This window comes from Lucilia sericata, unplaced genomic scaffold (genome assembly GCF_015586225.1).
Source record: "Lucilia sericata isolate MDLA Ls3-8-SP2 unplaced genomic scaffold, ASM1558622v1 Contig000083F_arrow, whole genome shotgun sequence".
Classification (NCBI taxonomy): Eukaryota; Metazoa; Arthropoda; class Insecta; order Diptera; family Calliphoridae; genus Lucilia; species Lucilia sericata.
In genome coordinates this window covers 127,670-151,944 of record NW_023994116.1, presented here as the reverse complement: position 1 = coordinate 151,944, position 24,275 = coordinate 127,670, and the positions used below count along the sequence as shown (strand labels likewise).

The following is a 24,275-nucleotide window of genomic DNA, read 5'->3' as shown; positions in this document are numbered from 1 at the left end:
AATTTTTGTTCAGGGATTAATATTTGGTGAGCTGGGTTGGGTCACCAAGGTTTTTCCAAGTTTAATGTTTCAAACAAAGGAATGATGTTTTCTTGATCTTACGTGATTACAATAATAATATTAATTAATTACATTAAAAAATTCTACATGAGAAACAAAAAAAATTTAAGAAAAATTTGAATTTTTTTACTACATTAATTGCACTTAAATGGCAAAAAATCACCCAATTTTACAACTTTTAATCGATTTCCTATACGAGTTCTCGTTATTCGATACACCTGTTAGTTTAAGATACTAATAAACAGAATTAGAGGAAAATTGATATTTTTGGTCACCTCTAATGAAAATTTATACATTGCAAATATAGACAAACTTTGATTGAACTAATTTTCCAAACTCATAATAAATAATATTTTTTGCCTTTTTCCTTCTTAACTCAACAATGTTTCTCAAGGATTTATTTTATAATTTTCTCGTGTTTAAAAGTGAAACCAAAACTTATGTTTACTCGATAATATCTACTATATGATTCCACCAAGTATTTTAACATATGCATAAGTACAGATACAATATTGAAAATTATTTATACAAAACTCCCTAAGCATTCATACATATGGAAATTAAGATAAAAAAATGAATAATATTACAACAATTACTTATATGAAAACAAAAAAAAATACTTAAAAAATATTATTGTCTGTTCAGATGTCGGCTGGGTGAGTGTCTGAATGTATGTATTTAACATATGAAAAGTTCTCACGCACACGATACTTAACAAATATGTACATGTGTTCATGCAACATATTCACTATATAGATTTTCTCAATGGTTCGTAAGTAGAACAAATTTTTGAAGCTGGCGTTAATTTTTTGTTTTTAATATACAATAATTTTTTGTAAATTTGCTTTTGTTTTAAATACAATGTCAACATATACATACATACATACATACATACATACATACATACATACATACATACATACATACATACATACATACATACATACATACATACATACATACATACATACATACATACATACATACATACATACATACATACATACATACATACATACATACATACATACATACATACATACATACATACATACATACATACATACATACATACATACATACATACATACATACATACATACATATGTATATTGCAATTTAAAGTAAATATATTTGTGCACATATGCAACTTAACTACATAAAGTTATATGTAGGTATTAGGATGGTGTCATTTGTTTTGATCTAATCGAAGAAAAATTCGATTCTTGTAAAACATATTTACTACAAACATTACTTTATTATATGTAAATTGTTTCCCATCTGCATATAAATTTTGCCCTACAAATGATTTGCCATTAAGAATGTTATTAACCTCAGCATTCCTTATTTATTAAGAACAGTTTTATAAATTTGAAAACAATGATTAAATTTGATTTGTTATTTACTTAAAAAGTCAAGTGTTATCATGATTTCTATTTTAATCTTTTTTCTGAAAAATGAAATATTCCATTTCAATACGTTTCGAAAACAATTGTCGAACTTAAGAGTATTGAATAAGAGCACGCTAATAGGGAATAAAAGAATATCAGAAATTATAAAAAAATTAATCTATGTAACTTTTTTCAAGATTAAATTCTTAAAGTCAACGTTAATCAATACACATATAATATTAAATTAAGAAGAGATGGACTTTTTTAAAAAATATTTTTTAAATTTATATAGAAATGTATTTTATGTAAAAGCACAGCTTTAGATAGATTTTTTTATGGCTGGTCACCCTAAACTAAATATCATATGCTCAGCCTCAAACAATCTTAAATATGTAGTTAACAATAAGACTATCTGGGCTTTTGTTATTGCTTAAATTCCAGAAATACATATAGAAAATTGTTAAGGGTCTGTATTTCATATTTTTTACAATTACAATAAATACATTTAATAATAAAAATAAAAACAACGAACTGAGCTCATCAACGTTATGAAAGATCAGCCATTGATCTACAAGCGTCATCACAATACCCTAGGAATAAAGAAGAATCAGTATAAACTCATAGTGAAACTTTCATACATACATACGTACGTACGTTTGTATGTAGTTATAGTATGTAGTAAGTATGTCTAAAAGAGTTTACTCTTAGTGATTTGTGGTTAAACATTTAAAGTAATAAATCTCAGACTTGATTCATTTTATACTGTTGATTTGGCTTAGATTTTATTGCTTGGAAAGTATCATCATTTCCACAGTTTATTTGTTTCTTTTTTTTTTAATAGCAGTTTTTAATTAAAAACTTCATAGGAGAGATTCATTGCATCTACAATGGAGTAAAATCCAACAAGTCGCGATTAAAATGACCATATTTGTATGTAAGTGAAGAAGGCAAAATGATTTCAAAGCCATCTATATACAAGTTTCCTAATTTGTCTGACCATTTAAGGACTTTAAGGAAAAAACTACAAGAAAATAGCAAGACGCGAAAAAGTCTCGTATGCGAGCAATTTTCAATTGACAGTTAGTTATAAAATCCGTTATTCGTTTAACTAACTCTAACAATAAATCCGCCAACAAGTTTTCAAATCGAAAATTTCATTGGAAAATATTTGATTTTAAAGCAAAAAATATGAAAAAAAAAAATAATTCATTTTAACTTCCGTTGTAATTTGGTCGAACAGACATAATGATCGTTTTACTTGATCATTATTTTTTTAATTTTTTTGTTTTTTTTTTTTTAGTTTGCATTTACTGTGAAACAAAAACAAAAAAAAAGACATTTCAGGTCATTTTTTCTGCTGCCCTCAGGTTTTTTTTCTTTTAGAAATACAAAAATGGGAGCGTTCTTTAACACGCAATGATTATTACTAAAAATTGGAGTTTCAAACAGCGATCAGTAAGATCAATTATTATTTGCCTTTTAGCTTGAACTTTGCTCTGTTATAATCATAAGAAATTATATATTAACAAAAAAGCTCTAGTTTTTTTATATTCAATACACTATTTAAGAAAGCTGTACAAAAGAAAAGAGTGATAAAAGACAGAGAAACTTTTAAACATAAAACGGAAAAAGTATTATTTCGAAACCTAAGCATAATTTTATTAAGTAAAAAATAAGTAAAAAGAAAAAAAAATTACAAAAAATAAATATATGTACTTAAGGCAAAGTTAAACCTTAAAAAAATAACGATTTTTTGACATTGCCTATATATTGAATACAAGTTCTTAATTTTGTTTCCTTTAGTACAGTGAAAGAAACTATATTGTTTTGAACAGTGTAGCTTGAATAATTATTACAAACTGAAATATGTATATTAAAAAAAGAACATATTTTCTTTTTTTTTCCATAAACAATAAATTACTATTTAAATTAAACAAATGTTTTTCATTTATCTTAGATATTTAAGTAAAAGTTTATGTCGAATAATAAACATAACTAGTAAAATCTAATGGTAACCAAATAAGTGTCCCTACAAACGAGGGCTAAAAGGGTTTCCTTTTTATTTAAATCAAATTTTCATTAAATAACCGATTTGTACATAGTTCAACAACAAACAATGTTAGTAGTAAATGTTGAACAAGTATAAATAAGAAATGTCAGTTGTCAGTTAATTACTGGTAGAATTAGAAAATAATCACATATTTTACCCGGAAGTTGTCGAAAGCCAAAGTCTACCCTACTAGCATTTATGTACGTATATGTATGTGTGCAACAAATATTCTATAGCATCCGGTTAAAAGCCTGCAAAAGAAAGCAAGTAAGCAGCATCTTTAGGTTTCTTTGATTTTCAGTTATTAACCAGAAAACTGGAAATCCTACAAACTCCTAGACTGACAAACTTACAAATATTAATGATATCTTGGTATTGAATACACAAATACATCGCAATAGTTACATATATACACATGTAAGTATGTATGTACGTATAATGTTGCATAATTGCTGTATGGTCTATGATGATAATCTTATACAGACTTACTCCATCCACATCATCAGCATTACGTGCATTCTTGGTCATTTTTTGTAAATAACCATTGATAAACTGACTTGTTCAAGACCTTTAAGAAGATGTAAAAAAGATGAGGTAGAATGTGTTAAAAATTTTCATTTATTTAAAGAATGAACAAAAAAACACGTTTACAACGGAAGTAATTTGTGGTGCCAGAAACGTAGTTATCATTTTAGTTACGTTTTCTTTATGTTCATAATAAATTTTCAAGAACTTGATCGATTATTGCATGATTTTTTTCGTAAGTTTTTTCCGTAAATAAATTTATATTGTTTAAAAAGTATTGAACAATAAAGAAATTCCATGTAAATTTATTTGGGCCATTTAAATATTTTTTAATATTTTTTTACATTCGCTTGCAAAGTGCTGGAAATAACAAAATGAAATGTATACAAAATTCTATAAATTTCAGTCAGACGCAAAGAATGTATAAAATAATATTTATAAAATATTATAAAATTCCACTCCCCCTAAATGGACTTCGTTTGTTGTTAAGAAATAATTAAAGTACCGATCGTTACTATTTGACTTTTATATAAAAGTTTTTGTACGAATTTTAATTTTTTAATTTACTTTACAACAAATTATTGTTACTACAATTATATATTTATAAACATGTGTATATTGCATGTAAATATATACATATGTACATATATAAATAATTCTTTATTTTTGTTTAAATTAAAAACTGAAATTGTTTTGGCAATTAAGTGAGCTCGTGATCAATGTATAAAATAAACTGGTAAGTATTTGCATTAGACATGCCCTTAAAAAATATTTACTCATTTTAATAACGATTTGATGACAATAATACTAAATATTTTGTTTAACACAACTTGAAAGTTTTCCGAAAACAACGTAGAATATTCCAAAGAGAAAAACATCAATCTTTTTTAGAGCTAGCCTAAGGAAATACTACAACAATGAAAATATATACGGTAAATACATTGAAGAATTTTGTAAAATTGATTATTAATTCTCCATAAATTATACATTTAATAATTACAAGTTTAAATTCCTTAAAATTAGATGATCAAATTTCAATTAATAAAAGATCAGTTTTTAAAAAATCGAAATATAAAATTGTGCAAGTCTTGCAAAATAAAGCTGTTGTTGTCTGTGGGAAAAAATCATGCCAAATACAGAGTATAGATACCATGTTCCATTTTATGATCGTATTACCTTTTTACAAAATATTGTGTTTTTGTCTCTTCTACTAAACCAGCTGTCTGCTGTTAATTGGGTTATGTGAGATCTTAACAAAGATGGATAATGTATTGTCAATACGTTTGGTTTTTGCAACATACTACAAACAACACTCGACACTCACGTACTCATGTATATACATCAGTCGATATGTATGTATGAATATACCTTGACAAGATCACCCGCAACTTTACGGTGCAACTAAATATCTTCTTCTCATATAAGTACATGTTTCAAAAAGCCTGTTGCACCGTTATGGTCAGTGGTTCCATTTTATAAGCAAAAATGGCAAAAACAGGCAACAGCTGTATGTTGCTAGTATGAAGTTGAAACAAAACAAGCACAGTTGTAGTGTTGTGTGTGTAGTGGATTGAGTGCCTGTTAATGTTTTCTCTTTTCTGTATTTGTTCTTTTTTTCGTTAAAGACAACATAGATACATACAACAATAAACACCATACAAAATAAAAGCTTTTTGGTATTGCCAACACACGAATATACGCTGCATAAAGTTAAAAAACATTAATGAAATCTTTAAAGTTTTGGACACAATGTATCCATCCAAATAATGTTCGAGTGAGAAACTAATGTGCAACTGAGGTGAGGTGTATTTTTGTATATAAGTAATATGTGAATTGTGATGGTCTAATGTTCATATTTAGTTGCCATAAAACTTATGTTACATGTGTCCACACATTGGCAGTGCACCATGAATTTTAAAAATGACATCAACAAAATAAAAAAATTCTCGTATTTACGTACATATGATACATACATATGTACATCGTAAATGACATGTTCTCACCTCATTTTGTGTTTAAATTTTAAATAAGACATACAAACATGTAATACGTACTATGTATGTATTTGACATATTTTAACTTTACAACATTTTCTCTTTGGTTGCCTTTATAAAAAGGTAGTATTTCTCCGAAACTCACGTTTCGAATGCGCCCTAAATATAAGAATCCAAACCATTTTCAAAATATAATTGATATTACAAGATCAGTATGAGTTTCGCAACTAACTTGTGCTACGATCAATCACCATGGTAACATTTTTTGATCAACAAATAACATTTTCCCCGTTAAATACGTATTTGCAGTCAACCAACCATGTGAAACTATTTCAAATGTACCTATGAATACTTCTCTATTTATGTTCTAGTTAGTTGTCTTTCTCTTATGAACAATTATGGATAAATGGTATGGGGGAGAGGGTGTTTCATTAAATTGCTACAAAATGTCGCACGTGTTCTGTATAAAAAGAATAAAAGCTATGGTTTGAGTTTTCGATCTAGAAACAATTTATAAAATGCAATCAAAACAAAAAAGGGTTTTTATCCATTAGATCTGAACATACATATAAAAAATGTTTGTGTGCAACTGAGGATACAAGCTACAATTCACATTCAGAATTTCGATCATATAACAATGAATTCCAAAACATAGAAAACTGAGTTAATTATGTACACACATTTCCTGTTACAAAACATTTTTAAATCGGCCTAAATTTCTATGAAGACAATTCACCTAAAGTTTAGTTTACATACATATTTTATGTATTTATTCTAATTTAATCCCTGTAAATACTAAGTAAAATAAAATACACAAGTTTTACAGTGAGTGCAAGGAATAAAAGTTTATTTTTTTAAAGATACTTGCATAGTTAAATATTTAAATTTATGACACAAACAAAGATCAACAAACAATTACTTACAAACAAAACGCCTTAAAACTTGAGAAATAACCCTTTAATCAAATGTTCATATAACCAAATGACAAGACGACGGACAATCAATAAATAAATTTCAAAACGAACAAACAATCAAGAAAAAAGAAATCGAAAATATTCTTAATGCTACAATAATAACAAAAATATTGTAGCGTTATATGTATATTATATACATATACATTTTTATATACTTTATTATATTCACAAGTATAATAACCAAGCCCATCTTAAAAACTTTGAAAGCATAAACATTTAATAACCTAAAGAAAAATTAACTTTTTATTTTTTCAATATTGAAAAATGTACGAATCTTAAGTTTTTATTTTTTGAGAAGTTTATTTAAGTATTTCTCCTCACAATCTCACTAAAACACAGTAATGTTCAAAATATTAGTTTAGTTCTGTACATCATTTGATTTTTGTTAGAATATAATAAAGACTAGTCTAGTCTAGTCTATAGTCTAGTCTATAGTCTAGTCTATAGTCTAGTCTATAGTCTAGTCTATAGTCTAGTCTATAGTCTAGTCTATAGTCTAGTCTATAGTCTAGTCTATAGTCTAGTCTATAGTCTAGTCTATAGTATAGTCTATAGTCTAGTCTATAGTCTAGTCTATAGTCTAGTCTATAGTCTAGTCTATAGTCTAGTCTATAGTCTAGTCTATAGTATAGTCTAGTCTATAGTCTAGTCTATAGTCTAGTCTATAGTCTAGTCTATAGTCTAGTCTATAGTCTAGTCTATAGTCTAGTCTATAGTCTAGTCTATAGTCTAGTCTAGTCTAGTCTAGTCTAGTCTATAGTCTAGTCTCTAGTCTAGTCTATAGTCTAGTCTATAGTCTAGGCTATAGTCTAGTCTATAGTCTAGTCTAGTCTATAGTCTAGTCTATAGTCTAGTCTCTAGTCTAGTCTATAGTCTAGTCTATAGTCTAGGCTATAGTCTAGTCTATAGTCTAGTCTATAGTCTAGTCTATAGTCTAGTCTATAGTCGATATTCCAGGGATCTTGAGGAACGTTTCTGTAAAACTTAACTTGTCCTATAAATAGTGTCATTGTTTTGAATTTTGGTACAAGTAAACCTATGAATCGTTTATTTTACAATTTGAAGGGTGTAAGACAAATTTACCTCTAATATCGTGGCCCTGTCTAGCCTAATTCTTGATAGAATAAATTTAAGATATTGCTGAATTTATATTGTGTCAGATTGATTCTCTTTTTGTCATTGCTATTCTTTTAAACACAACTTTAAATGGGGACTTTAAGTATTGGGGAGAATCAGTACACGATCGAAAACACATTCACAAACACACACTACAAAATACAATACTATATGTATAATACATGATGTACATTTGTACAATTTTACATTTGTATTCCAACAGCTTAAATACGTGATCGACATGTTAAATACATATTTTCAACTTCAAATACGTTTAAATAACTTACAATCGCACTAAAAACTAAAACTTAATGCATGATCGAATTTTCGTCTTTAAAATAAAGAGACGAAGACTTTTAAGGTTTTTTGATCGTTTTTGTTTGTTTTGCTTTAGGATTTTCTTAATGTTTATTTGTGCCATGAATATGGAAATATTTACTTTAATTACATTGAGTCGTTAAAAGAAAAAGACATATAAATATAAGAACAATATAATCGTAAAGAATGTAATTTGTTTCAATAATTTAACAATACGTTACTACGAAATACAATATAAAATGCAAACTATGTTTTATTTTGTATTTCAAAGATATCAGCTTTAGATACAACAAACTCACCTAAACATTCATACGTTCACACATTCGTACTGCTACTTATGGTTACTTGCCAAGAATGATTTTTACATTTTTAATTTTTTTCTTTTACAAAAAAAAGTTGGTTTTCAGGTTTAGTATGCGCATGAATTTCTGTGGACTGTATGTTAGTTAGCATGTCTTTTATCTGACAGTTGCATTTAACTCGTAAATATTGTACTGAATTTGGAACAAATTCAACAAATTGTCAATTGTATTCAACAATTAATTATCACAACACAAAACTATTACAAAACAAATTAAGAAAAATTTAATTTGTGAGTTGCATTGGAGTAATATTTGTATGTAGTATTTGCAATTACTTACATATGTATAATTTCCTTCTTTAAACTTGTTACTTTAATTGTTTTAATATTAAGTTGTAATATATGTATAATGGTATTTGTAAAAATTTTCATAATTACCTATACTTACATATTTTAACATTATTAAAAGTAATTATGTATGTATTCATATCTCGGCTCCAAATGATAAACTAATTTTAAATGAAGGAAATAAAGCTATTGACAAGCAAAAGAAAAGAGCATAAATTATATGAATTTCACAAAAAAGTTTCCAAAGTTCATTGGCATTTTTCTTTCTTTCAAAACGAACGAACAAAAAAAACGAAATAGCTCGTTGATCTCCCTGTTAGAGCACAAAGCACATTCTAACTTCTTTAAGCCGGACGTGTGAACATTAAAGTTTGTAACTTTGTTTAAGTATTTCGAAAAGGTATTAATGAAGGTGAAAAAATCCATAACAAAAGGTGATAATGGACTAAGGTCAGAGAAAAAAGAAGTATCAGGAAAAAATGAATACAATAAATAAAGAACTGAGTAGTATGTAGAATAGAAAATATAAGTAAACAACGATCATGGCAGTGATCTTGTTTCAATGCTTTTTTCTCTTTTCTTATTTTATAGCGGCATTTATAATAAATTAAAAGAAAAACAAATTTATTAAACGACGAGCAACAAAACAAAATAATGACCCCTTCGTAGTTAAAGGGTCATTGTTTATTTATTTCATTTTCTATTGATCATTCATAAAATGATTCATCTAGAATGAACCTTGATTTCAATCGTCACAATACTTTTTTACATATAACACATTTTAACCTATTTTATTCATTTCATTATAATCATCACTGCAATAACCAGCATCTTGAGCATCATTCTAAATAAATTGATCATCAGTCATATTTGTATACTCTTAATAAATTTTTAAACATTAGAAATATTAAAATTTGGTTAAAAAACTCTAAAGAATTAGAAAATGTTTGAAATCGATGACTCATTTGCTGAACTGATTAACTCAAAAATATATTTTTATTAAAAATAACATTCAAAGCAGGCATGAAAATTTAGAACTTCAGTACTTTTTACTATCGAAACTTTTGATAAAATAGTGCACAAACTAATCAAAGGACCAATCTAGTCTATAGTCTAGTCTTATCCTTAATTTTATTAATCCTTTTCAGTTTTCCCTCCATTTTAACTATATTTAGATAGACGGTTTATTGTCAATTTACGAAAACCGTTCATATTTTATAGTGGCATTATATTCTTATCTTATATACGTACATATGTACTTCAATGAAATTATATATGTACATATGTACATACATACATATGTATACATATTATATATAAATATGGCTTTGTATACTTTTGTATATAAACTATGAATATACATAATAACTACAATAACAACAATAATAAATAATTGATATAGTTTTTCATCATTTTGGAATTGTATGACGAAACTTTTAAAAGTTTATTTATTTGTCGATAGCGTTAAAAATTGTTTTGGAATTTTATTCTCTTGCTCATAGAGCATTTCGTTAATTAAAAACAATTAAGCATCAGGGCAACTGGGTGTCATGGCAGATCGAATAAATGCTTACACACAAACAAACAAGCTACAAATACCATTATGTACATATGTAGACTGAAATACAAAAACTTCTAGTCAGTAATTTGTAAATTTGTTAAAATTCTACAAAAATGTATTACGTTATCAAGAAGGGATCTTACTTACGACCATTAACAAGAAAAAAAGGTTTAATTTTAACACACAGACAAATTCGACCAAGTGATTAAATGCATCTAAATACATGTTGACTCGAACTACAGATGTTTGTAGTTTATGATTTCAAAAGAAAACATTTTAACACTTAAGTACATACATTTGTACATAAATACATTTTAACTTTTAAATTTTAAGAATTAAAGACAAATTTATTTATACTTTTTATTATTTGTACTGGTAACTGATCGTAAATGTTTTCGGGAAAAAGGGGGTAGAGGGTCTTACAAATATTTAGAACATAATAACATACATATGCACCCATACATGCAACTACTTAAGTTAACGTATAGTTGTGTATAAAATACTGATTGCAACATCATCATAAACAACACCACAATGTTGACAATTAATTGCGGTTAATTGGGATTAACATGCAACGATGTGTGTTTTTATGTATGTAGATTTTTATGTATTTGTATATTAGCGTTAAATAAGTTTAAATTAAAATATATATATTTTTTGCAAAATGTTTTTTTCTGGTTTTTGTAACATAATAAAAATATGGTGGAATTCAATACGATTTGTATGTTTATTTTTACATTACATTTTATATGCTCTAGTTTTGAGCCCTTTTTAGCTCCTTTTTTCAAGTACATCTTATGGTAGCGGTCTCTATTTGTACATATTTTGTTTTTATTTTTATGTGTGTTTATACATTTCATTGGATTCTGTTTTATTTTAAATTATTTTATGTAACCTAACTTATAAATGTAAAAAATTCGTACAAAAACATAAACTTTGAATTACTAAGAAAAAATGTTTGTTTTTGCCATTTGTTTTAACTGCCTTTTTTAAGTTGATTCTACTGGTTTCTCTTTTATTTTGCAAGAAACTCTTACAGCCGGTTTGGTTTCCTGTTAATAATTTTTGTTTTTTTTTTATACATACAAACATACATGTTTGAAAAAAAACTTAGTAGAGAGAAGGGATTTCTCTTTCAAACACATAAATACCGACTTATGCTAAAATACATTCATATATACATATTTATGTACATTTGTAAGTGATCAACAGATAATATTCAATATACATATTAGCATCATATCCATGAGCTATTAATTATATAAAATTAAGAAAACGACTAGTTTAATACATAAATTTCCATTGTTTTTCACAATCTTAAAAATAGAAAATTTTATACAATTACAACGATTAAAAAATAAGGTCAAGAAGATTTGACAACCTTATAGTTCGATATTTTTAAACTTTATCAAACAAGTTGATCTGCTGTAAACAATGCAAAATAAAATTGTTAAGAATTTTTTTAGTTTTACTCTCTCATACATAAATACAAATATATTTCTTGAAACAATCATTGAAAGTAATCTACAACAAACAATGCAATGCTGCAAAATAAAACAAAATAATAAAAAAATGAATGATAAATAAATAAATAAAAAATTGTCATGTCAGTGGTTGTTAAACTTCCATTTCAATTTGAACTACTTTACGAGTCTATTCGTAACAGAGGAAAACTGAGAAAAAATGTAGAAAAAAGTCATAAAAAAAGAAACAAAATACATTAAATATACAGTTTCCCACCGAAAACCTACTCGTATCTCAAGAAAAACTAAACAACATTTTAATTTTTTTCTTATTTTTTCTATAGGAGAAGCCATTTCTTGAGAAAAATAGCGAAAGTTTTATTTATTTACTTTGTTGGTCTTAACAGCAGCACTACATACATACTGAGTGAATATTAAGCTTTTTAGAAAAAGGCCTACTGTTTGTATATTTAACAACTCTTATAATTATATGAATATTTTACAAATTGAATAGAGAAACTAAACGGTATATCAGATAAAACCAGCAACTCACTATCTGTCTATCTATCAAAACGGCTTGGAATTCATTTGCTACTTAGTACTTAAAGATGTTGTTGCCTCATCAGTGCATCCGAAGATCCAATACTCGTCCTACCAATACAATCAATCTTTGGCGTTATTGCTTTATAATTGAAAACTTCTTCAGTTTTATTAAAATTGATTTTAGCAGAAATTTAATCAATTCCTTTTTATGGTTATTGTGGTATTTCAATCGGCTGACCGATCAATCGATTGGCATCAAATTGGCAAAACACAAACAAAACACAAAAAAAAATGCATGAAGATTTCAAAATACTTTACGATTGGTCGGGTCATGGCAGGTTGTATGCGAAGAATTTAAATACATGATTGTAAATTTTATAAGTATGTAGAGAGAGTGAAAGATATGTATGTATGTATTGTACTCTTAGATAGTGACGCACGAATCAGCATTTATTTAAAAAGTGCGCATGTCCATTCATTTAATTTCAATTATCGGCATGTTGAATAGTAGATGCCAGATTGAGTATTTACATATAATTAAAAACTACGTTCTAAATGCAAACTGTTTATAAGGAGCAGACTTGAGGGAGGCCAATTTACAGTTTCAATTACATTACATAAGGAGTTATTCTAATTGATTATTTTTAATTACAATTGCTGGTAATTGAAGTTTCACCAATTACAATTGAAATTTAGTAATAACCAATTCCAAATATTGAAATACTACATATGTTACATCATGTCCTATCCGTCTCTTTACCAGAGAATATTGAATTTCAACCCAGGACCTCCGAACTCACAGACTAGAGCACTACTAACTAACATACCGTAGGAATCATTTTTATTTTATTAAATTATTATTATTAAATTACAATAACTTCAGTTGTAATTGATGAAATGTAATTTGGTTTAATATTAAATTAATTCAGAATAATTCAAATAATAATATTGAAAAACGATTTCAAAGTTTAAAAAACTATATTTTATGGAATTTTAAAAAAAAAGTATTATTATAACATAATTAAATTTTATTAAGTAAGTACATAGAGATTTCATATTTAGAAATTTTAATTAAATAATAAGTTGGAATAAAGGTTGACAAAGTTATCATCTGGCAACTTCTACGCAATCACTTCGTTTTTGCTCAAATGATGTTCGTTTTAAAGATCGTTTGGTCAATTGAACTAATATGCGCTACAAGTATGTATATAACGGGAGCCATCAACACTCTATTGGTTGACTGGCTGGCAGGCTGCGTTCAACGTTCATTGAAGAACATCACTAGAAAATTGTGATGTATGCATGTATGTATGTTGTATGTGTTTCTGTATGGAGCAAATATGCTTCCATCATCATCATTATCATCAAATGATGCCAATGAAGTCTTCTTGTACAAATATACACACATTTTGATCATCATCATGATCATATATGTACGTTTATCATAGTTGATCCACAGCTGCAATATGTCTTGATGGAAAATACAAGGAATGAATGTGGGGCGCAGTATCTTCTCACAAATAGAACAAAAACAATACAACACAAAAGAAATGAAAACAAAATAACATGGTTTATTTGTGCAGAATTTATATTTATTTGATTATAAACCAATCAAGTTGATGATGAATAAATATTTATTATTTGAAACAAATGGCTGCAAATGGTTTCAAATGAGGAGGAAGATTCAAATAAAAACAAATTTAAAATCATCCAGACTTTCGTTTTCAAAATCTATAAAAATAATCAAAAATTTATAAATTTTCATACGTATATTTTATGAACATACATACATACATATATATTTTATGGTTAAACTCTTAAGACAACAAATGCTTGCATATGTTGTTCTCTTTCTATGTATCTAACAATATCAACAATAACAGGCAACATAAATAATATTTAAACTTTAGAATGTTTTGATTTTTTACATACATTCTCTCCTTAATTTCTCTGCAAATGCACTTAAAAAAAGTAACCGGAAACATTTCACTCAAGTGTTTTCCGATAATTAACGGTACGTATGAAAAAATAAATCAAACAAATACACACATGCACAATATACACAATGAAACAAACTGTTTAAGTACTTTCTATCTACGTACATACTTTTAAATTCACATTTTTTACTACAAAAAGGATTTCTTCGTCTTTGAACAAGAAATTAATGGAGATTTTTTTGTAAACATGTGGGCTAAGAGTTGCCTTCCTAAGGACTTGAAACATGTTGTGTTGTTCGTTTCTGTTTCGTCGCATAAGTCTCACGTTTTTACATGAAAAATTATGAAATTTGATATTTTCCTACTCAAATTATTCGACTACAAGTAGTACAAGTTTTCAAGAAAGCAGCTGGTCTTTTAATAAACCGTTCGAAACAGGACAAACACTTAATAAAGTCCTTTGCTTTTTAAGATTTTTCATAACTGTTTTGTTGTTTTTATACAAAGTATCCACTTACATAAATGTTTGCTTTTATGCGAAACATGTGAAATTGGAAAAAAGTATGAAGGTATGTAAATATGTACTTAATATACATATGTATACGTACGTATGTATAGAATAGCATTATATTGTACCTGATTTTAGAAGGACAACAACAGCAGCAATTGTTTTTTTATAGTCAAGTGTTTCTTAAAAAGAAATGACTCAAGTGCATTTTAATTTTTTTGTCTGAAGGATCTGCTAAGGATTTCTATGAATTTCCTTAAATATTTACTTTTGGTAAATTTAATCGGAAACATACATACATATTTATTGTAAAAGTTTCCTTTTAGTTTTTTTTACAGTTATTTAAGCAAAATATCATTGAACATTCAAAGTCCTTTTTCTTGAAGCGATCAAGTCTTGTAGTATTTAGGTTTAAACAACTTTATCAGATTTTTTAATTTTCATTATATCGATGCTGTTAAATATTGACAGAAGCTAAGTTAATTGCTTCTTAACATTCTGAATTTCGTATTCCGTTTATAATCACAATCTGTTATTAACGGCTTCCGATAATTTTCGGAATTTGCTCCAATGTAGGAGCCTGTCATGTGAAACCACATTGTCCGAATTTTGTAAGAAATTATAAAAAATTGTACTCATCGTCAAATCCTCAACCAATTTATGTATGTTCTTAGTTGAAATCAAGGACATTAATTTTTTAAGGGTTCCTAATATAAATATGTACTACATAATATATTTTAGTACAAAATTTATATATGTATGTACATAAATATGTACGTATGTATGTACTTGTTAAATTGGTTTCCTTTAAAAAACATAATATATTTTGTTTAAATCAAAATATCCTCCCTCTACTATACAAGCATACATATAAAATCACTTTTTTGCTTCTTTCCTTTTAACATCTGTTCCTTCTTTAGTTCCTTTATATTTGTTCCTTCATAACAGAACAACAACAAAAAAGTACAAGATAATAAAACAAAATTAAAAAAAGCAAAAAAAATACAACATGTTTTTCCTTTATTTTATTTTTCATTATAAACGAACAGGTTTTGTTCGTAAATTCCCATGGTGTCGCTGAAAAGCAAAGTGTATTGTGCCAGTGTTTGGATGGATGAATGGCAGTGTATCTGTGTGTAAAGTAAACTACCTGAGCAAGCGAACTATGCTATTGGAATCAGTAAGTATCATTAACACACTCACTCTACCTTTTCCACCACCATCATCATCATCATCTAAATCAACATTAGTTGGCAATATTTCAGTCTTCACTGCCGAAAATCAAACAAAACTGTATATGAATAGCTGTTTGTTTTTGTTTTTCTTTTTTGCATACCTGTATCTTACCTGATGGTTTATAACAAGGAAACTCTTCTTTCTTTTTTTGTTTTGTTTGAAAATTTATCAAGCAAAGTTATTGTTTATTTCAGTTATTGTGTCTGAATTGAATTGGACTAAAATGAACCGAATGTATGAATGAAGCGAAGAAATTGTGCATTTAACTGCTGTTGCTGTCTCGCCTGATTTTGTAGATTTGGGTAGTTAAAGATTAAAGATTTCCTTTAAATCACTCTTGCATAAATCTTGTCTTGTTTGCCTCGTTAGTTTAGTTGTTGGCTTTTGTGTGAGCGTTTTTGTTGGTTCATTCACTCGTGTGTCCCTTCGTGTACGTTCTGATATATCCTTAAGTGTATTGAATTCTTTGTGTAGGATTTGTAATACCCCATTCCATTCATGGTCTGTTAACTATGTGAAAGATTTAAGATTTTAAGATTCTTTTGTCGATGCTGTACTCAAACGAGATATGCATTATCTGGCTGATATTGTTTTACGTAAGAAATCCTTGATAAAATATATGTTTCGGTGGAAATTTTTTGCTACATTGAACTAAGCTGTAATATAATCGAAGATCATTTTTTTAATAACAGCTGATCTAGTTGATTTTTAGGGGCGTAGTAGTACTTAAAATGGGCGCAGGTTGTACAGATGTAAATATGTAAATGTAAAAATGCCTTGTGTATTTTAGTATGACCCTTTTAATAAACATTCATAAGAAAATGTATAGTTCAGTTGCAAGAAGCCAAGTTTTCATACTAAATGATAATAAATATGTATGTATGTATTAATGACCGCTTGGACATCCAATCAACTTGCCACAATTGGCAATAGCAGCAGTACAAGAAACCGGTTATTTGTTGTGATCTCGTACTACGTTAAGTTAAGGTAGCAATGAATATCAACGTTGTTGTATCAACATTGCAAATGAAGTTTATATTATTGGTTTCATCCCGTACTGTTAATTTTAAATGAAACTACTCAATGTTTCTTTGTAAATTGTAAACTTTTCTCATACATTATTTACACATACTCACTCACTATATTCACATATTCAACTCTTTTTTTGTTTGTTATTTTGCTATCCATCCAACAGACAAACAGACAAACTCACAGTATCACTATCAAAGTGCAGGTGAAGTTTCCTTTACAACTCTCCGCATTAAGTAGGTTCCTTTTCTATAGAAACAAAACAATTTTGAATTGAAAAAATAGCTGAACTTAAATCCTAAACAGTCAATAGCTAGTTTCTCTATTTTCCATATGTTATAGGCTAAAAAAAAATTTATTTTGAGCCTTATTGTTTTATGAAACTTCATTGCAAAAGTTTGTACAAGATAACAAAACTGGATATCTGTTTTTTTTTTTGAGCCAACCTAATATACTACATAACATACTACAACATTTTTATACATAAAAATGATCACGTTGATGACGATCACAATGGCAACACAAACAAAATTGAAAATGCAGATGTTTATGTTGCAAAAAAACAAAAAGATTATATTTAATATTAAAAAATATTACAATACTGGATACATACAGACATTCACACATACATACATACTATCTGTCAATTTAAAAAATATTTTTGAAAAATTCTTACAAAAACTGTAAAATTCACCGAAATAAGTTAAAATAAAGTCAACTAAATAAAAAAATGACTAACAAAAGTTTATTTTTATATAGAAAAACAATTGTTTTTATCGCTGTGTTTGTACTTTTATTTTTTATTGTTAATATTAGTTGATTTTGGCGTCGTTTTTTTTTATTATTATTTTAGCTTTTTGCATGGTTTGAAATTACGTATGATAAGCAAAAATAATTTGATACAAACAGAGTATAATGACGTTAATTTATAAAGAAATTTGACAATATATAAAAAATAAACATTTTCAAGAAAATGAAAAAAAGTGGTTAAGACACAACGACAACAATAACAATTAAAATTTATTAAGTTCACAACTTGTTATGAAATTCTGTTCAGTAGACAACAACAAATAATTCATTTTTATTCTAAGAATTAAATAAAAACTCAAAAACAAGTAAAATAAACTTTTTTGTTAAACAAACTCTTTGATGTTATTTTAACTTAATTTTACTTCAAAACTAGTAACATTATAAAAACTTAAAGAAAAACAAATCCAGATAGCAACAATATAAAATAAGTTTTAATTTAATAAGTTTGGTTTAATATAGAAAAATTTCCAAATGTTTTTGTAACAACAATTAACAAAATACTTTTTTTAATTAACTTCTATAGTTAACTTATTGATTTATATATTATGTACTTAGTTTTAATAGAAGCCAAAAAATAGTAACGTACCTTTGGTATCACCATGATCCGCGTAACCAGGAGTTCCGGCTGTCGAAAAATCCCATAAAATGAGCAGAAGGCCCAAAACAAATTTAAAATTTTTGATCATTTTTAATTTTAATCAATTTTGTTTTACAAGTAAATAAAAAACGAAACACTGATTTAAAGTATTTATTAGTAACGTTTGGGTTCTTTTTTTTGTGAAAAAAATGTTATTAAAAACCGTTTTGTTGTTAAAGTATGTAATTTGTTGTTGTTGTTTTTTTAATAGTATACAATAATATATTTGTTGTTTTTGTAACAATAATTATTTGAATTTCTTGATGTCGATCAGTGAAGCGTAACAAACAGTCTCAAATATTGTTGTACATTAGTTACTTTGTTGTTGTTATTATTATTGTTTTTTATTCACTTTTAACTTAGAGAAACAACAAATCAATGTAGCGTAACTGGATGTGTCTGTGTGTATGATCGTGTGATAGTTTTGTTGTTGCATTAATCGATTGATGTGTGATTGTAAATGAAACGAAAATGCGAAAAATCACAACTAGTTGAACATTGTAGATGTCGCACGATAATGACAACGACGACAACTGTGACGATAGCAAATTGTGCAACAACTGTGGCAAGTTAATAATAATTCATTTAAGATCAACATATTTGCTGTAATATAAATGCTGGTGTCCTTGTTGATTACTATGTTTATCCTTCTAGACGAATTCGATGTTTCAATGAAATTATGCGCATTTAGGTATTTTCCTTCTGTACACCTGTTATTTTAATTACACATTTTAAATTTGTTGTTTTTTAATCGTATTCTGATTTTATTCACTTTACACTTTTGTTTGTTTTAATTCTTCTTTTTATCACTTCTTTTTAAACACTTTTAACATTTCTTTACAATTAAATTAAAATCATTGTATTTTCTGATTATTTATTAAAACATTTTTTCACCATGTATTTTAAAAATGTTATCTACAATCATATTACAGAATTTATTTTTTTAGTTGTTTTGCATTCTCATTAAAAAATAACAACAAACAAAAAGGTTAATAAAAATAAGCGAATAATAAACCAAAAAAAACATTAAAAAGAGCACGCGGAGTACTGAGAAAGAAACCTTTATTTTTATTGTCTTTACGAGAGTAGTAAAAAATATATGAAGGTTTTTTCAATCGATATTTTTCGAACGTTGTTGGTGATCAATGATGATTAACATATCACCTTAAACTTTGTTTTCATGAGTAACAATTTTCACAAACTCTTTCATTTATTGTTTTCTTTAAATAAAACAATAAAAGTATCTGTTAATCGAAATTTTAAACAATTTTCATTTAAAGTAAAATTTGAGGAAAAAAAAACTAGAACAAAATGCGGCGCAGAAATCGTAAACACGTCCTCTCGCTTAAAAACTTCGTTAACGAATGATTGTTGTTAAGTGGATGAGTGAGTGATTGAGTGGATCGAAAAAAATCTGCACTGTAAACAAAACGAAACGGAATTGAAACTGAAACAAAAATTTGTAACAGAGAGAATTGAGAGTATTGAATTAAATATGTATGTATGAATATCTATTAAGTAGAGAAGCCATTTAGGTTTTGGAATTTGCTAAGTTATTGTTCGATTTATATTTGTTCGAATTTCGAACTAAGAATGTTGTTGATCGAATGATTTTTCGAAATGATTTTGGTTTGTGTCCGAGATAATATTTAGTACATATTGAATGAAAAATAATTTTTGATTTAGAAATACAATGTACTAAATACATATTTTCTAACGTTTTGGATAACATTAAAAAAAGTAAAATAACTATGTATATTCGGCAAACCTTATATACCCCTCACCATAGCGTGTTTAAACAAAAGCAATTACAAAAAAATACCCCTTTTCTTGATTTTCATTCATTCAATTAGGTCGCTGCGTCTATAGTTAATATGAAAAAAAGATAAAAAAAGTACCACTTGAATGGCGAAAAAGTACCAGAAACTTTCCTTTTATACATGTTGATATATTAAATCCGAGGAATGCTTGTTCAATTCTGCGTTTTTTAGGTTCAATATTATAAAAGATTCAAAAAGTACCAGTTGAAGATCAACAAGTAAGAGTTCTATATTCGTTTGTGCCAAATCTTTTATACCCTTCACTACGATGTGTTAAAAAAATTTTCAATACGAATTTTATTAAAAATTTAAAAAATACCAGTTGCAAAACGTACAAAAGTACCAGAGAGTCCCATTTTATAGACTTTCATTTAATCAGGGTGCTGCGTGAGTGCATAAAAACCAAAATGTACCAGTCGTTTATAGATTCTCCGGGTTCCGGGCTCTACTTGCGTAATTTCATGTTTCTAGATTTTAATATTATAGAAAAATCAAAAAGTTCCTTTTGAAGAACAAAAAAGTACAAAAACTCCCCCTTTAATGTATATGTATGTTCTCACTTACTCCGGGCTCTACATGCTAAATTTTATGTTTTTAGGTTTAATATTATAGAAAATTCATTAAGTACCTTCTGAAGAACGCAAACGTTATTTCCATATTTGGAATCAGCACACCAATTAATATATTAATAGCGAAAACATCATAAAAACTTATTATTTAAAAACTATATGTAATACCTATTGCCAAGTTTTCTAAATAAAAAGTCCCGACGACTTGACAGTCTCTTATCATCTTATTTTATTACTTACACATTAAGTACATTGTTCATACATACATATATGAATCTATAATTATAATAAAACAAAGACTTAAAAGTAAGTCCCCAACGTTTTCATTTGAAAAATTAAAAACCCCACTTAAATATAGCCAAGTTGGAAAGATGTCACAGACATAAATACGGAAAGAAATTTAAATAAAATCATCAGTATCTTCGTGACAAGGCTAACTATCAGAACAAACTGAACAGTAATTACAACATTTTATAAATCAACTGAAAAAATCACAAAATGAAATTCTTCATGGTATTCGCTGTTGTATTCTGCTTGGCTGTTTGCTTTGCCTCCAAATCCTTGGCATTACCAGCTGATGCTGCCAATGATGCTCAATTTGTTGACGGTCTGCAGGCTTTGAAAGCAATTGAACCCGAATTACATGGTCGCTACAAGAGAGCCACATGTGATTTGTTAAGTGGAACCGGCGCAAATCACTCAGCCTGTGCTGCTCACTGCTTATTGAGAGGAAATCGCGGAGGTTATTGCAACTCAAAAGCTGTTTGTGTGTGTCGTAATTAAATTGTCAATGTTTTAAAAAATTTAAAAATAGTCAAATAAATATTTGCAAAATAAATTATTACTAAACAATATTTGTATTAATTTAGGGCCAATAGCTCAACCTCTAGGTATCGTTTAACAGGTAGATATACTGCCGGTTAAAATTTTTTTGTATGTAAACTGTCAATTTATCGTTAGGATAAAACATAATCATACACTGGGAAAATGGGGGTTAGAATGACAAACAAATATGGAATTTAATTGGCTTAAATAAATGTTTTATTGAAACTTGTCTCTAATTCATTAATTCATATCAGAAACTATTGGTCAGGATAGAATTATATATTGAGTCGATTAAGATTACATATTTCTTAATTGTCGAATTCGTATTAAAGACCTTAAGAAGAAACACAAACTTAATTGGTAAAATGCTTCTAGTTTTGAGATTTTGATCGATGTGTAATATTTATATTACCGTTTAAATTTTCTTATTTATACAAAGAATGTACCGAATTTCAACGAAATCAGAGAGGGTCATGTTCAGAATTCCACTTTTTTGTTGGAAATGGTTTAAAATGATCCTATTGCCCAACAATTTTTTAAAAATTAAACTACTACACACATACAACTTAAATTTTATATACCCATTTTATTAAATTAGATCTAATTATTGTAGATACATAAATTAGATAATGATTTAATCGCGACAAACGCATACAGATTTAGTGTTGCAATAACCACCACGGTGTCCAATCAACAAACAGTGAGCTGCACAAGCTGTACCACTAAATCCAGTGGCGCTCAACAAATCACATGTAGCTCTCTTGTAACGACCATGTAACTCCGGTTCAATTGCTGCAATAGCCTCCAAACCATCAATAAATTGACCATCTTCAGGAGATCCTGCTGGCAATGCCGAGGATTGCGATACAAAGCAAACAGCCAAGCAAAGGGCAACAGCGATGACAGTGAGGAATTTCATTTTGATTAATTCTTAATAGAGTTAATTAAATGTTGGAAATAAATTCAAGTTGACTGCAATTAGTGTACTGATATTACAAGTTCCAAAGCTTTCATATTTATAGTAGAATTCATAAAGAAGTGTACATTTCAAGTACATACTATCTTGTTTTATATTTCTTCTCATTTTCATACACATGTACATATGTATGTAATTAAAAAAGTGCTTCATTTTAAGATAAGCCCAATTGCTTTCTTTCTAAATAATTTATTTGAAAATGTGTAGACAGACGCTTCAGTTACTGAGTACCATTTTGTACAATTTAAAACAAATTGAGTGGTCTATTCATATTGCTTCGATATATGGTAATAACTCATATAAATACATACATTTGTATATTTTTACATCTAAATTACAATAGAGACAATAGGCAAATAAAAAATATATTATAAAAATTACATTGATTGCACTTGCACTTGCACTTAGCACTTTAATATTATAAATTATTAATTTTAAACAATTAATATTTTGCTTTTTAAGAACCAACACGTTTTGATAGATATAGATTACATAATAAAATAAATTCTGCAATTCTAAAAAAATTAAATTTAAAATCAAGCCATTCGAATTTGATACTATATCAATCACTATTTCCCAAAGTTTAAAAGGACCATAGGTGCTACCAGTACCTCTAGCCTGCCAGGACTATAAACTGGTGGTGTCACTTCTCACATTCACCAGAGAACCACATAATCTGTTACTACAGGTGGCCAGTTGCCCGAAGGACTTGTCCTGGCTGGTCAGTTGGTTGAGGTTCCTTCGGGATCCACGTAGTGGCTGTGGTTTAAACCCAAATTCGAGGGAAGAGTGGCCGTTAAAAAACTGATGCACGGTGAAATCTATATTTCGGGATAAGTTCGGTGCTGTTGCCGAATGACAACAGATAGCCCACATAGGAATGACTGTGGGACTGAGCGTTGGAAATTAGTTTATGTTAATTGTATATGATAAAGGTTGAATGTAGAGTACCTAGAGATAGTCTGTCTGCGTGGTAAAGCATAATGGGGCGGTGGTGAGTCCTCACAGAAGCTCACCCAGTGGTTGAAAAAGACCAGATACCCGGCAAAGGAGTGGCTGTGGGTCAAAGCGTTAGAAATAAATTGGTGTTAAGTGTATATGATACGGGATAGATGTAGCGCTATGTGGACCTTGCTTTCCCGTATACCTAGAGTGAGTGTGTCGGATATTTTTTCAATGTCTGTGTCGAATGAATGTGATATACAAGTGATACGATTGAATTTTCATTCATTGTCCAGGTATGTTCAGTGTTTACTCCATTAAGTTTAAAATTTATACAGTTGT

General features: G+C 27.9%; 3 protein-coding genes across 4 annotated transcripts in view; 1 reads left to right on the top strand and 2 right to left on the bottom strand.

Moving 5' to 3' along the window:
* The window catches only part of LOC119599625 (epidermal growth factor receptor), a 53,409-nt gene extending 33,257 nt beyond the window's left edge, over window positions 1-20,152 (bottom strand). Inside the window, exons 1-2 of one of the 2 annotated variants that reach the window (XM_037949482.1) lie at window positions 19,966-20,152; window positions 18,751-19,511 (exon numbers count right to left, since the gene is read on the bottom strand). In XM_037949482.1, the coding sequence (XP_037805410.1) occupies window positions 18,751-18,850 (100 nt within the window). In that variant the 5' untranslated portion in view covers window positions 18,851-19,511; window positions 19,966-20,152. Of the gene's footprint in view, window positions 1-18,750; window positions 19,717-19,965 lie in introns of those variants that run through there. The other variant, XM_037949481.1, reaches the window with a different exon arrangement.
* Window positions 20,153-21,580: 1,428 nt separating this feature from the next.
* Window positions 21,581-22,042, top strand: LOC119599627 (phormicin). Its single transcript, XM_037949484.1, has one exon. It carries the CDS (start codon window positions 21,689-21,691, stop codon window positions 21,971-21,973), a length of 285 nt encoding a protein of 94 aa, XP_037805412.1. The 5' UTR covers window positions 21,581-21,688; the 3' UTR covers window positions 21,974-22,042.
* A 539-nt stretch (window positions 22,043-22,581) lies between these two features.
* Window positions 22,582-23,017, bottom strand: LOC119599626 (phormicin-like). Its single transcript, XM_037949483.1, has one exon. It carries the CDS (start codon window positions 22,932-22,934, stop codon window positions 22,650-22,652), a length of 285 nt encoding a protein of 94 aa, XP_037805411.1. The 5' UTR covers window positions 22,935-23,017; the 3' UTR covers window positions 22,582-22,649.
* Between the last annotated feature and the right edge of the window lie 1,258 nt (window positions 23,018-24,275).